This window comes from Penaeus chinensis, chromosome 30 (genome assembly GCF_019202785.1).
Source record: "Penaeus chinensis breed Huanghai No. 1 chromosome 30, ASM1920278v2, whole genome shotgun sequence".
NCBI lineage: Eukaryota > Metazoa > Arthropoda > Malacostraca > Decapoda > Penaeidae > Penaeus > Penaeus chinensis.
In genome coordinates, this window is record NC_061848.1 from 27,350,686 (window position 1) to 27,365,685 (window position 15,000).

Genomic DNA, 15,000 nt, shown 5'->3' on the forward strand with positions numbered 1-15,000 from the left:
ATTTCTCTGCACATAGATGGCTCTGCTAGTTTTTAGCAACAAAGTTGTCAATTAGTAGACCTTGTGACCTTACCTAATTTTATCTTTCCTTGAATTGGTGGGAAAAACATTTATTTTACTAATGCTATGAATATTGATGGTGTTACTTTTATTAGGCCCTATAATTGCTATAATGTTATTGACATTAGTAACAGCAATATAAGATAAGGTAAAATATTTTCATAGAACCAAGGAAAAGGGTAAACGGACAAGACAGGCAGTACTCGTAATTGGCTCATTGATGACTTAGTACAAGTGAAGCTATCTATGTATAAAAACAACTAATAAAGTAAACCCACAGTCGGCATCGCATATACGTACATGTCATGCCATCAGATTTGGGTTAATTTGGTCAGTTCTTGCACAATTTTAACAAACTGGCCATAAGTCAGTGTGGAGCCATCTAAGTGCAAACTGAAGTTAACAAACCAAAATTATAGTGGACATTGCAATTACCAGGTGCCAGTGGGTTAAATAGAAAAAAGTGCATAACTATATAAGTATGATTGATAATTTGATTTGATTTTTTCATCTTCCAGGATCTTCCGTACACAAATTAGTAAGCAACTTGTGACAGACCGTAGTGCAGCGCATAAGTAGCAGTCCTGAGTAATTATTAGCGTAGATTGATCCTATTTTTGGGGTAGTTTGGAAGAAGAAATTGGAATATGGCTGGGACATTCATCACCCCAACTTCGCTTGTTGAAATAACTGTTTCCTGCAGGTGAGAACAGGTGTTTTGTAGTTGATTTTGTATGCCATAATTATTATTATCATCATCATCATCATTATTATCATTATTTTTTATTCATTTATTTATTTGGTACTAATTATAGTAACAATAATATCAGTAACAATATAGTCTAATAAAAGAGTCGGGTAATTGTTCAGAATAATTCCTTCTTCCTTCTCTGCTCATAAATGTAGGAATTAGACCACAGAAACTCCTCTACGCCTCAGAATTTTAGTCCTTCATCTTTTAAGATTATCACTTACACTCACTCGTTTTTTTGTTTTTTTTTTTTTTTTTTCTCTATAATTTTGCTTTTGTAATGAATGAAATATCCTCCTACATTTTTACGTCAACCATATGGCTGTTTAATTACGCTGACTCATGATTATCTGGCCCAAGTACTGTACACTAAAGTTAAATGTGTCCTCCCATTGTAGATGAGTTTGACAGCCCTGAGCTAGAACACCAATTTATGCACATTTATCATTTACATGATTGTCTAAGGGGGAAGGTTACGATGGAATGCGGGAGAGGAAGGAGAAAGTAAGAAAGAGAAGAAAGGGGCAAGAGGAAGAGAGTGAGGGGAATGAATCTGAGAGAGGGAAGGGCACAAGGGGGCTTAAAGAGAAAACTTAGATGAGAAAAGTAAAAGGGAGTGGAAATGGAGGGTACTTAGAGAGGAAAGGGGAATGGCTAAGGGGAAAGGGAGAGGGGCTCAGAGAGAAAAGGGAAAGGGAGGAAGGAGGGAAGGGGTTAAGGGAGCAAATGAGGTGAGGGAGGTTAAGGAGGAAGAGGAGGGAAGTGGAAGGGCAAATGCAGGGCTTAATGTGGGAGGATAGGAGTGGGTTTAAGGAAAGGGAAAGGTAGAGAGAAAGGCAAAGGAAAAGGGAGAAAGAATGCTAGAGGTAGAAGGAGGGTAACAGAGGGAGAGAGGAAGGGCTAATACCTCTCAGTTTTCATTCTGTAGAATTTCCTCAGAGCTCGCTAATATTCATTGTTGTTATTAATGTTAATATTTTTATTATTAGTAGTAGTAGTGTTTTTGTTATGGGTATTCCTATATCGGATATCACTACAGCATCATGTGTGAATACTACTAGTTAGGAAGATATCAATTGACGTTCATTTCTTTGTTTACAGCTCATCAGCAATTTGGTTCAGACTTTGACAGTTTTAAGACTTTATTTGCCGTTTTTGCAGTCTTTCAGAAAATTGTCTGCGATTGATTTTTTGCCCTCCAGCTCATTACCCATGCTGCAGTTTGTATGTGAATGTGCTTTATTACTATTATTATTATTTCTCATAACTTTGTTGTAGTATGAGATATCAAATATTTACATCAGTTCTTCAAAATAGATGAAAATGAGACAGTTTTCTTTTCTTTTTTTCTCTGTATATATTTAAAAAATATATGCACTTAATAAAACAAAAAATAAAACAATCAGAATTTTGGTACATGAGTTGAGAAGAGGTATTTTTATGCATATTTTACAAAATTATCTATTGTCTGCCTCTCTGTATTATTGTTATTGCTATTATTTTAATTTTTATTATTTGTCTCTACAGGAACCTTCGTGACACTGATGTGTTTTCCAAATCAGATCCAGTTTGCATTGTTTACCATCAGCCATTTGGGTCAACACAGTGGGTAGAACTAAAGCGAACAGAATGCATTCAAAACTCTCTGAATCCCGACTTTGCCACAAAAATACCCATTACTTACCGCTTTGAGGAGCAACAGAAATTAAAGTTTTCAGTCCTGGACATCGATTCAAATTCCCCAACTATTGTGAATCATGATTTCCTTGGGGACTACGAGTGCTCCTTGGCTGAGTTGGTGAGTTGCATGAAGGTGCAAAAACCTCTGAAGAACAAAGAATACAGCGGAGATAATGGAACAATTATCCTCACCACAGAGGAGCTGAGTTCCTGCAAGGAGGAGCTCTTCGTGCAGTTAGTTGGGAGAAGGCTCGAAAATAAGAGCTGGTTCAGCTCCATCAGTCCATTCTTGGAGTTTTCAAAGGCCAACGAAGATGGGACTTTTACCTTGGTCCATAGGACAGAACATGCTCACAGTACAGTGGATCCAATGTGGAAGGACTTTTCTGTCCCTTTGCGCACCTTCTGCAGCGGAGATTATGACCGCAGCATCAAGGTTGAGTGCAAGGCCTACAAGTCTGGGGGCAATCACAAGTCCATTGGCGTCTTTCACACAACAGTGCGAAAGCTGACTGAGGGTCCTGGTCAGGCTAATACGTATTGGGTTGTGAATGAAGAAAAGAAGGTAAAGAAAGTTTATTTTCATATTCTTCTTTTTCTCTATCAGTTTCAAATAAAATTCAAACAATCTCAACTTACTTAATGCCTATAGTTAATTTTCAATTACGTTCATCAAATGTATATATGATTTAATCATGGGTACTGTAGTATATAGTATGCATTAATGGTCTTTTTCAGAAGAGGAAGGGAAGTAGCTACAAAAACTCAGGGGAAATTGTACTCAACAAATGTCAGATTCGCCAAGTGTTCTCCTTTGTTGATTACATCAAAGGTGGAATGGAAATTAATGCTTTTATTGGAATTGACTTCACAGGTATGTAATTATTGAAGTATATGAGCACCTGCACCTACAGATATCCTTCCCCCCTAGTACTAGAAAAAAATATAAATTCAGACCTTCTATGTCACCAGACTGGTCACTACTGTTTCTGTATATTACATAAAGTAGGATAGGGCACACAATATGGAAACTCAGGGGTATTTTTATTAGGGACATAATTAGAGCTTAGCAGCTGCTGTGCCAGTTCTTATCAAGGAGTGCAAAGACAATGTTTTTTCTCCCCTTCTCCCCTTCTAGGGAAGCGGGTTATTGCTTTTACGTAGAAATATCAAAAACACATTTAGGCAATTTTGGAAAGCTGTAGCTTGAGAACCAGCACCGTTGGAGTTGTTTAACTCCAAGCTGTACACTATGCAGAAAAAAAAAAGTGGCATGTAAGGTGCCATCTGGAGGGAGGGCCCAACCTCCCGATGAACTGTGCACAGATGGAGGCACAAATATCATCTGTTTGCTTGTGGACAGTTGTGATATGCAGGAAGTTGGAAGTGAAACAGGAGTTGGTGAGGTTTCAAAGAAATGTCCAGTTTTGGTTGTTTATGATATTACTGAACTGCCAAAGAGTTTTATCGTAAGGGAAAATTTCAGGGTCAAATATATTGTTTCAAGAGTTGAGGACGTTGAGGGTGCACTTTATATAAGTATCTGCTTTCTTTCTTATTAATTTTTTCTTTAATTCCTTTGTCTTGTCCTTTCCTTTTTACACATATATACCCCTGCATATTTATATTTGTAGGTGAATAATTTTTCTATTGGATGTGTATATAATATATATCATAATATAGGATATTAATAATTTGTAATCAACTTTTACTCTCCTACAGCATCAAATGGCAACCCACAGACACCTCAGTCATTGCATTTTGTTAACCCTACGGCCCCTAACCAGTACGCGCAGGCCATACAGTCTGTTGGGCAGATCATTGAAGACTATGACACAGATAAGCATTTTCCTGTCCTTGGCTTTGGAGCGAGGATGCCGCCCGACTATTCCCAAGTGTCTCATGAGTTCTTTGTCAATGGTGATCCTTCGAATCCTTACTGTTTCAGAGTACAAGGTAAGGGTGGCTTTGGTTGATATTCAAATATGTTGAGGGGTGAGAAAATATGTAGAGAGACATAGAAATATTTGTAGATAAGGTTGCACATACTCCTATGTGATCACAGGTTGGTCAGTCAGATTAATTATTACCAATCTGACAATATTATTGATTTTGAAATCAGTTAAAAAAGTAATAGAAATAAATAATGGATAACAGTTTAAATGCAAACTAAACCCAATGCTGCAGGGGAAAATTAATAAAAAATGGGGAAAATGCTGTGCTCATTTTTTAATATTTTTGTGAAATGTCTCTGCACATAGATAGCGCTGCTAGTGCTTAGCCACAAAGGAGTCAATTAGTAGACCTTGTGACCTTACCTAATTTCACCTTTCCTTGAATTGGCAGGAAAAATGTATTTTTTACTAATGCTATGAATATCAACAGTGTTATTTTTATTATAAACATTATAATTACTATAATATTATATACATTAGTAACAACAAAAAACGTAAATATTTTTGTAAATCAAGGAAAAGGGTAAACAGGTGAAACAGGCAGTACTCATAATTGGCCCATTGGTGACTCAGTACAAGTGTAGCTATCTATGTATAAAAACAACTAATAAAGTAAACCCACAGTCGGCATCGCATATACGTACATGTCATGCCATCAGATTTGGGTTAATTTGGTCAGTTCTTGCACAATTTTAACAAACTGGCCATAAGTCAGTGTGGAGCCATCTAAGTGCAAACTGAAGTTAACAAACCAAAATTATAGTGGACATTGCAATTACCAGGTGCCAGTGGGTTAAATAGAAAAAAGTGCATAACTATATAAGTATGATTGATAATTTGATTTGATTTTTTCATCTTCCAGGATCTTCCGTACACAAATTAGTAAGCAACTTGTGACAGACCGTAGTGCAGCGCATAAGTAGCAGTCCTGAGTAATTATTAGCGTAGATTGATCCTATTTTTGGGGTAGTTTGGAAGAAGAAATTGGAATATGGCTGGGACATTCATCACCCCAACTTCGCTTGTTGAAATAACTGTTTCCTGCAGGTGAGAACAGGTGTTTTGTAGTTGATTTTGTATGCCATAATTATTATTATCATCATCATCATCATTATTATCATTATTTTTTATTCATTTATTTATTTGGTACTAATTATAGTAACAATAATATCAGTAACAATATAGTCTAATAAAAGAGTCGGGTAATTGTTCAGAATAATTCCTTCTTCCTTCTCTGCTCATAAATGTAGGAATTAGACCACAGAAACTCCTCTACGCCTCAGAATTTTAGTCCTTCATCTTTTAAGATTATCACTTACACTCACTCGTTTTTTTGTTTTTTTTTTTTTTTTTCTCTATAATTTTGCTTTTGTAATGAATGAAATATCCTCCTACATTTTTACGTCAACCATATGGCTGTTTAATTACGCTGACTCATGATTATCTGGCCCAAGTACTGTACACTAAAGTTAAATGTGTCCTCCCATTGTAGATGAGTTTGACAGCCCTGAGCTAGAACACCAATTTATGCACATTTATCATTTACATGATTGTCTAAGGGGGAAGGTTACGATGGAATGCGGGAGAGGAAGGAGAAAGTAAGAAAGAGAAGAAAGGGGCAAGAGGAAGAGAGTGAGGGGAATGAATCTGAGAGAGGGAAGGGCACAAGGGGGCTTAAAGAGAAAACTTAGATGAGAAAAGTAAAAGGGAGTGGAAATGGAGGGTACTTAGAGAGGAAAGGGGAATGGCTAAGGGGAAAGGGAGAGGGGCTCAGAGAGAAAAGGGAAAGGGAGGAAGGAGGAAGGGGTTAAGGGAGCAAATGAGGTGAGGGAGGTTAAGGAGGAAGAGGAGGGAAGTGGAAGGGCAAATGCAGGGCTTAATGTGGGAGATAGGAGTGGGTTTAAGGAAAGGGAAAGGTAGAGAGAAAGGCAAAGGAAAAGGGAGAAAGAATGCTAGAGGTAGAAGGAGGGTAACAGAGGGAGAGAGGAAGGGCTAATACCTCTCAGTTTTCATTCTGTAGAATTTCCTCAGAGCTCGCTAATATTCATTGTTGTTATTAATGTTAATATTTTTATTATTAGTAGTAGTAGTGTTTTTGTTATGGGTATTCCTATATCGGATATCACTACAGCATCATGTGTGAATACTACTAGTTAGGAAGATATCAATTGACGTTCATTTCTTTGTTTACAGCTCATCAGCAATTGGTTCAGACTTTGACAGTTTTAAGACTTTATTTGCCGTTTTGCAGTCTTTCAGAAAATTGTCTGCGATTGATTTTTTGCCCTCCAGCTCATTACCCATGCTGCAGTTTGTATGTGAATGTGCTTTATTACTATTATTATTATTTCTCATAACTTTGTTTGTAGTATGAGATATCAAATATTTACATCAGTTCTTCAAAATAGATGAAAATGAGACAGTTTTTCTTTTCTTTTTTTCTCTGTATATATTTAAAAAATATATGCACTTAATAAAACAAAAAATAAAACAATCAGAATTTTGGTACATGAGTTGAGAAGAGGTATTTTTATGCATATTTTACAAAATTATCTATTGTCTGCCTCTCTGTATTATTGTTATTGCTATTATTTTAATTTTTATTATTTGTCTCTACAGGAACCTTCGTGACACTGATGTGTTTTCCAAATCAGATCCAGTTTGCATTGTTTACCATCAGCCATTTGGGTCAACACAGTGGGTAGAACTAAAGCGAACAGAATGCATTCAAAACTCTCTGAATCCCGACTTTGCCACAAAAATACCCATTACTTACCGCTTTGAGGAGCAACAGAAATTAAAGTTTTCAGTCCTGGACATCGATTCAAATTCCCCAACTATTGTGAATCATGATTTCCTTGGGGACTACGAGTGCTCCTTGGCTGAGTTGGTGAGTTGCATGAAGGTGCAAAAACCTCTGAAGAACAAAGAATACAGCGGAGATAATGGAACAATTATCCTCACCACAGAGGAGCTGAGTTCCTGCAAGGAGGAGCTCTTCGTGCAGTTAGTTGGGAGAAGGCTCGAAAATAAGAGCTGGTTCAGCTCCATCAGTCCATTCTTGGAGTTTTCAAAGGCCAACGAAGATGGGACTTTTACCTTGGTCCATAGGACAGAACATGCTCACAGTACAGTGGATCCAATGTGGAAGGACTTTTCTGTCCCTTTGCGCACCTTCTGCAGCGGAGATTATGACCGCAGCATCAAGGTTGAGTGCAAGGCCTACAAGTCTGGGGGCAATCACAAGTCCATTGGCGTCTTTCACACAACAGTGCGAAAGCTGACTGAGGGTCCTGGTCAGGCTAATACGTATTGGGTTGTGAATGAAGAAAAGAAGGTAAAGAAAGTTTATTTTCATATTCTTCTTTTTCTCTATCAGTTTCAAATAAAATTCAAACAATCTCAACTTACTTAATGCCTATAGTTAATTTTCAATTACGTTCATCAAATGTATATATGATTTAATCATGGGTACTGTAGTATATAGTATGCATTAATGGTCTTTTTCAGAAGAGGAAGGGAAGTAGCTACAAAAACTCAGGGGAAATTGTACTCAACAAATGTCAGATTCGCCAAGTGTTCTCCTTTGTTGATTACATCAAAGGTGGAATGGAAATTAATGCTTTTATTGGAATTGACTTCACAGGTATGTAATTATTGAAGTATATGAGCACCTGCACCTACAGATATCCTTCCCCCCTAGTACTAGAAAAAAATATAAATTCAGACCTTCTATGTCACCAGACTGGTCACTACTGTTTCTGTATATTACATAAAGTAGGATAGGGCACACAATATGGAAACTCAGGGGTATTTTTATTAGGGACATAATTAGAGCTTAGCAGCTGCTGTGCCAGTTCTTATCAAGGAGTGCAAAGACAATGTTTTTTTCTCCCCTTCTCCCCTTCTAGGGAAGCGGGTTATTGCTTTTACGTAGAAATATCAAAAACACATTTAGGCAATTTTGGAAAGCTGTAGCTTGAGAACCAGCACCGTTGGAGTTGTTTAACTCCAAGCTGTACACTATGCAGAAAAAAAAAAGTGGCATGTAAGGTGCCATCTGGAGGGAGGGCCCAACCTCCCGATGAACTGTGCACAGATGGAGGCACAAATATCATCTGTTTGCTTGTGGACAGTTGTGATATGCAGGAAGTTGGAAGTGAAACAGGAGTTGGTGAGGTTTCAAAGAAATGTCCAGTTTTGGTTGTTTATGATATTACTGAACTGCCAAAGAGTTTTATCGTAAGGGAAAATTTCAGGGTCAAATATATTGTTTCAAGAGTTGAGGACGTTGAGGGTGCACTTTATATAAGTATCTGCTTTCTTTCTTATTAATTTTTTCTTTAATTCCTTTGTCTTGTCCTTTCCTTTTTACACATATATACCCCTGCATATTTATATTTGTAGGTGAATAATTTTTCTATTGGATGTGTATATAATATATATCATAATATAGGATATTAATAATTTGTAATCAACTTTTACTCTCCTACAGCATCAAATGGCAACCCACAGACACCTCAGTCATTGCATTTTGTTAACCCTACGGCCCCTAACCAGTACGCGCAGGCCATACAGTCTGTTGGGCAGATCATTGAAGACTATGACACAGATAAGCATTTTCCTGTCCTTGGCTTTGGAGCGAGGATGCCGCCCGACTATTCCCAAGTGTCTCATGAGTTCTTTGTCAATGGTGATCCTTCGAATCCTTACTGTTTCAGAGTACAAGGTAAGGGTGGCTTTGGTTGATATTCAAATATGTTGAGGGGTGAGAAAATATGTAGAGAGACATAGAAATATTTGTAGATAAGGTTGCACATACTCCTATGTGATCACAGGTTGGTCAGTCAGATTAATTATTACCAATCTGACAATATTATTGATTTTGAAATCAGTTAAAAAAGTAATAGAAATAAATAATGGATAACAGTTTAAATGCAAACTAAACCCAATGCTGCAGGGGAAAATTAATAAAAAATGGGGAAAATGCTGTGCTCATTTTTTAATATTTTTGTGAAATGTCTCTGCACATAGATAGCGCTGCTAGTGCTTAGCCACAAAGGAGTCAATTAGTAGACCTTGTGACCTTACCTAATTTCACCTTTCCTTGAATTGGCAGGAAAAATGTATTTTTTACTAATGCTATGAATATCAACAGTGTTATTTTTATTATAAACATTATAATTACTATAATATTATATACATTAGTAACAACAAAAAAACGTAAATATTTTTGTAAATCAAGGAAAAGGGTAAACAGGTGAAACAGGCAGTACTCATAATTGGCCCATTGGTGACTCAGTACAAGTGTAGTCATCTATGTTTAAAAACACTTAAACAAGTAAACTCACAGTGGGCATGGCATGTACGTTAATTTGTACTTGATAAGTCCGCAGATTGGGACTGCAGTATATTAGCAAAAAGTAATCTAGATAAATCTAAATAATCAAATCTGTAGAAAATTTACCTTTCATTGTCAGATTATGGATACGATTGGTTAAAGATAATTCATGTAATCCAGTAACTAAATCTAATTGTGAAATGACATGCATGATTCACAGGAGTTATTGAAGCTTACTATGGAAGCCTGAGTCGTGTGCAGCTGTACGGGCCAACAAACTTTGCCCCAATCATCAATCACGTTGCGCGTTTTGCTGCTTCAAACAAAGCGGGCGATAAGTACTTCATCCTCCTGATACTGACTGATGGAATCATCTCTGACATGCAACAGACCAAAGAGGTACAGAGATATATACAGTCTTTGTTATAGTTTTAAATATGTTCCTCAAATTATATATCTATCTAGGTTTACTGCTTTTTTTCTGGTTGACAGTATTTTTTTTGTAATGAGGAATGTCAATATATGTTTGTGTTTGTATATTTTAGGTCAATAGAAATAGGTCTCTTACTTTTGTCTGTAAGTGATATACATTATTTCATCTTCTACTATTTTCCAAGTATCATTATGAGGTGTTATTTTTGCAAAATATTGATTGCTTTTTCCTTTTATTAGGCAATTGTAAATGCCTCCTCCTTACCCCTGTCAATCATCATTGTGGGTGTTGGGGGTGCAGAGTTTGACTCAATGGAGGAACTTGATGGGGATGTCGTCCGCCTGAGCAGTAATGGACGATATGCCTCGCGAGACATAGTCCAGTTTGTGTCATTCAGAGACTTCTTGAAAGGAAGAGGAGATCAACATTCTGCAGGGCTCTTGCTCGCTCGGGAGGTTTTGGCAGAAGTTCCTGACCAGGTCCTCTCCTACATGAAGGCCAATAATATTCAGCCACAACCTCCGAGGGTTCAGGATGTCAATCTGCCCCCGACGGTAGGGTAGTGAGGGCCAAGATGCATGTTGAGTGCCCTTGATTGTCCAGCTAATGTGAAACACTGGTCCTTAATATTCAACCTTTTAGTTGTGCTCGTATAATGTTCATGTAAAGTCTAGTACTTTTTTTTTTTTTTTTATTTCTTTTGGTTTGTCAGTAACTATAGTCATTCCAGTTATGTATATAACATCATCAGTCACATTTATGTGTTCTTAATTATGTCTTCTTTCCATTTCAGCACTACTTAAATCTAGATATGTGAGGTTAGCTTTTTATAGTGCACTGAATTACATGATACTCAGAAGATTCAAATGTGTCAAGGTATGATCGGACATATAACTTTATAGATGTGTGGTGTTTTAACTTTATCTTTTATCTTCAATTCCTTGTAGTCTTTATAAGCATGTCTTTCTACTTAAGTAGATATCTACAGTAGATATTTTTATAAACATTTTATATATGGATTCATACATGTGTACACATACCTGCATTAATATATATATATACATATATACATAATATATATATATATATATATATATATATATATATATATATATATATATATTATAGATACATATATATATATTGTATATATTTTATATGTATTTTATATATATTATATATATATATATACATATATATATATATATATATATATATATATATATATATATATATATATTGTATATATTTTATATGTATTTTATATATATTATATATATTATATATATATGTATTTTATATATATTATATATATATTATATATATATATGTTATATAATATATATATATATATATATATATATATATATATATATATATATATATATGTTATATAATATATATATATATATATATATGTTATATAATATATATATATGTTATATAATATATATATATATGTTATATAATATATATATATATATGTTATATAATATATATATATATATATATATATATATATATATATATATATATATGTTATATAATATATATATATGTTATATAATATATATATATGTTATATAATATATATATGTAAATATTACTCATGTATTTAATATATAATGTATATGTAGCCTTAAACATATGTATACATATATATTGTATATATGTGTAGTTGTAACCACAGTTCTTATTAAAGGTCGAATTTGCACCAAGTATCTCCCACAGATGTTGACAGGTTTTTAGCATAATTAAGCCAGCTAAATTGTATGTTATAAGATAGATAATAATGAGACTGCTGAAAGTTTCAAGTAGACAAAAAGAATACCCAGACATATATAGAAGGATTTGTAACATTTGTAAAAGGGAGATACAATGTTTTTGATATGAAATGAATGTCACGCACAACTATTCCTTGTGTCCATGTAGAAAGGAATCCTTTTAGGTAAGCAGTCATATCTCACTGATGAGGAGGGGGTGTTCTGATCATTGTGGTGTTCCGAGGAGGAGGAAATAGCCCCTTTTCCAAGTAAGCATTAGGGAGAATTGCATTATTTCCGATTCTTTTATGTCTTGAGTGCATGTTTGTTAATGCCATTAATTTATATCAGTGTGTGTAGGATGAAAAAAACTGCCAAAATGTATTTCTTGTAAAGCACTCCTGGAGCTGGAAATCTCTTCCACAATACGCACACAGATCATGGCAAGGGTTGAATTCTGAGTAGGGCTAGGGAGTAGGGATTGTTACCGAGTGCCTGATGTATGGTAAGGGTTGTCTCTGATAAGCTGACACGGAGCAGGATCCACTTTGGATTGGTTGATGCAGACCAGTGATGCACCTGCTGTCAAGACTGAGAATTTCCCTTCAAATAAGAGGACATTCAAGCTTCTCTAAATTAGATTTTTGCCAAATATCTGCTACCAGATTGTAGAAGATTGCTTGTGCTCATACCAGCAACCAAGGGAATACTGAAGACATTATTTTTGGCAGTTGCTCTTCCAGATGCACCACAGGAAAGGTTTGTGGATAAGGATAAATAGTGAAAACAACTGTATGATTTGCAATTTAAAACACACTCAGATGAACACACTGATATATTATGATATAAACAGTAAATGCATGCTTAAATTTTAAATGTTAAAGTATTGAGTATGTAAAGATTATAAAAGTATATATAATAAGCTTAGTTAAAAAATCCTAAAAGATAATATGAAGCTACAAGCCAGGCCATGACAGAATTTGGTAAGATGTTTATACTTTTGTCAGGTTTGGATTATACAGTTGTCCTCTTGACCAGTACATGGTCTAGATTCAAGAAAGATATCTGTTGGATTGTGTTATACCATGTGAAGTTTAATAGAAATAGCTTTTCTATTTTTATATGAGTAAATTAAATGCCAATGCAGCAACCAGCCTTTCAGATAGTTAATGTAAAATAAGAAAGATTAGCTGTGTTGTGATGTACTTAATGCAAAAGCAGTCTAAGAAGATGAAATATATAATTTTTTTGTATGAGAAAAGCTTTACAAGGCATTACTAATGCACAAACTGCCGCAGGAATCTCAGCCTTATAAAAGACGTGCAGTGATGCACGTTGCAGGCCACAGCAAAGGTGCTTTATAATTGTGATTTCTTTCCATGCCTATAGCTAGCATAAAGCAAGTATTATCACAAATTGAAAACTAGAACTAGAAAATGGATTTAAAAGTTTACTTAAAGTACATGATACAAGTAGGCTGAAGTTTAGGGAAGTTTGAATTGTGTATTGCACTCTTCACAGCATAGAAGGCCTTTGTTGAGCTAAGCTTGGTATGCTTTGGGTGAGACCTTTGTATTGCAGCAGCCACATGAAAAGCACCATATTTCACTGTTCTTATGCATAGGATTTTTAACATTTCAGACAGCTCACTCTGTGGTCTTTTATGCATTATAGGGTAGAAGCTTATTTCATTTACATGTATCATGGTATTAGTTTTTGCAGTATCCCTCTTTGTATATGGCTTTATATCCTTTTCCTGCTTCAAAATGCACACAAGCATTGGGTTCTTGTATATTTAGAGGTATTTTGTACTGTATATACCTGTCATCTAATACTTTGTTATCCCTTTGTTAATAGTTTATTGTTCTTTCTTGTCCATTTATTTTCATGGATATGTGATTTTCAGAACAGGGTTTTTGAATGGTAAACTGTTAACAGATTATACTCCAGATTTTGTCCCAAAGTCCTAGGAGAAAGGGAAAGAGAGATAAGGAGCAGCAGCCTGCAGAAACAGAGAAAGTTGATTTGAAATGCTTTGTTTTCCTTGAATGATGTTACTGAACTCAGGTTTTGCATAATGTTGTTATAGTCTGTATTTAAGTATTGTCCTAATTGCTTTTCTTTATTATTCTAAGGTCAAGATTTTTTCTTTCTTTGTCTAACTTACAACAGATATTGTTGTATTTATTTCCCTTGTGTATGTGTCCATTTAAAGTTTTTTACTGTAGATATTTTTACTCTTAAGAAGTCATTGTCTAATATTTTTTTCTTAATTTACTTACTCTTATTCTTCTACTACCAATACTACTTGGTTTTCTTCTTCTTCTTCTTCTTCTCCTCCTCTTCCTCCTCCTCCTCCTCCTCCTCCTCCTCCTCCTCCTCCTCCTCCTCCTCCTCCTCCTCCTCCTCCTCCTCCTCCTCCTCTACCACCACCACCACCACCACCACCACCACCTCCTCCTCCTCCTCCTCCTCCTCCTCCTCCTCCTCCTCCTCCTCCTCCTCCTCCTCCTCCTCCTCCTCCTCCTCCTCCTCTTCTTCCTCCTCCTGTCTTCTCCTGTTTCCTCTTTTCCCCTTCCTTCTTTTTTCTGCATCCAGTGACATATATCTCAGCGCACTTTGCACTCTGTTACGTTGTCTGCGTTTGGAGAATTATTTATAAGGAAGTGATACAAGTTTTCCTCATCGTGGGCCATTGAATCTTGCCATGTGTTTAATTCCCTTTTTGTCAACCTAGGTGGTGATAAATAGCCAGTGCCATTCAGAGATGTTTTATTGTATAGAAATTAGTGGATGAATTGATAACTGTCGCTAAAATATATCTACCGCATGAAATGACTGTAGTGTTATGTACTGCTTGGTTTATAAGGTTGTGTATTTATTTATTTATTTTATTTTATTTATTTATTTATTTTTTTTTTTTTTAATTTTTCATCGAAGTGCTTTTTATTTTATGTTTAATACAACTGCCAAAGTATGCATTCCTAGCATACATATCTTATCATGGGATCAGGGTC

General features: G+C 35.4%; 2 protein-coding genes across 4 annotated transcripts in view; both read left to right on the plus strand.

Moving 5' to 3' along the window:
• The window catches only part of LOC125041386 (copine-8-like), a 5,939-nt gene extending 1,252 nt beyond the window's left edge, over positions 1 to 4,687 (plus strand). For all 3 annotated transcript variants that reach the window (XM_047636288.1, XM_047636291.1, XM_047636290.1), the window contains exons 2-5: positions 579 to 763; positions 2,339 to 3,056; positions 3,230 to 3,365; positions 4,214 to 4,687. In XM_047636288.1, the coding sequence (XP_047492244.1) occupies positions 708 to 763; positions 2,339 to 3,056; positions 3,230 to 3,365; positions 4,214 to 4,467 (1,164 nt within the window). In that variant the 5' untranslated portion in view covers positions 579 to 707 and the 3' untranslated portion in view covers positions 4,468 to 4,687. The remainder of the gene's footprint in view (positions 1 to 578; positions 764 to 2,338; positions 3,057 to 3,229; positions 3,366 to 4,213) is intronic.
• Positions 4,688 to 5,281: 594 nt separating this feature from the next.
• LOC125041345 (copine-8-like) lies at positions 5,282 to 11,260 on the plus strand. The gene is made up of 7 exons (XM_047636215.1): positions 5,282 to 5,493; positions 7,066 to 7,783; positions 7,957 to 8,092; positions 8,942 to 9,175; positions 10,008 to 10,186; positions 10,460 to 10,774; positions 11,014 to 11,260. The coding sequence occupies exons 1-7, from the start codon at positions 5,438 to 5,440 to the stop codon at positions 11,035 to 11,037; spliced, it is 1,662 nt and encodes a 553-aa protein (XP_047492171.1). The 5' UTR covers positions 5,282 to 5,437; the 3' UTR covers positions 11,038 to 11,260.
• Positions 11,261 to 15,000: the final 3,740 nt, after the last annotated feature.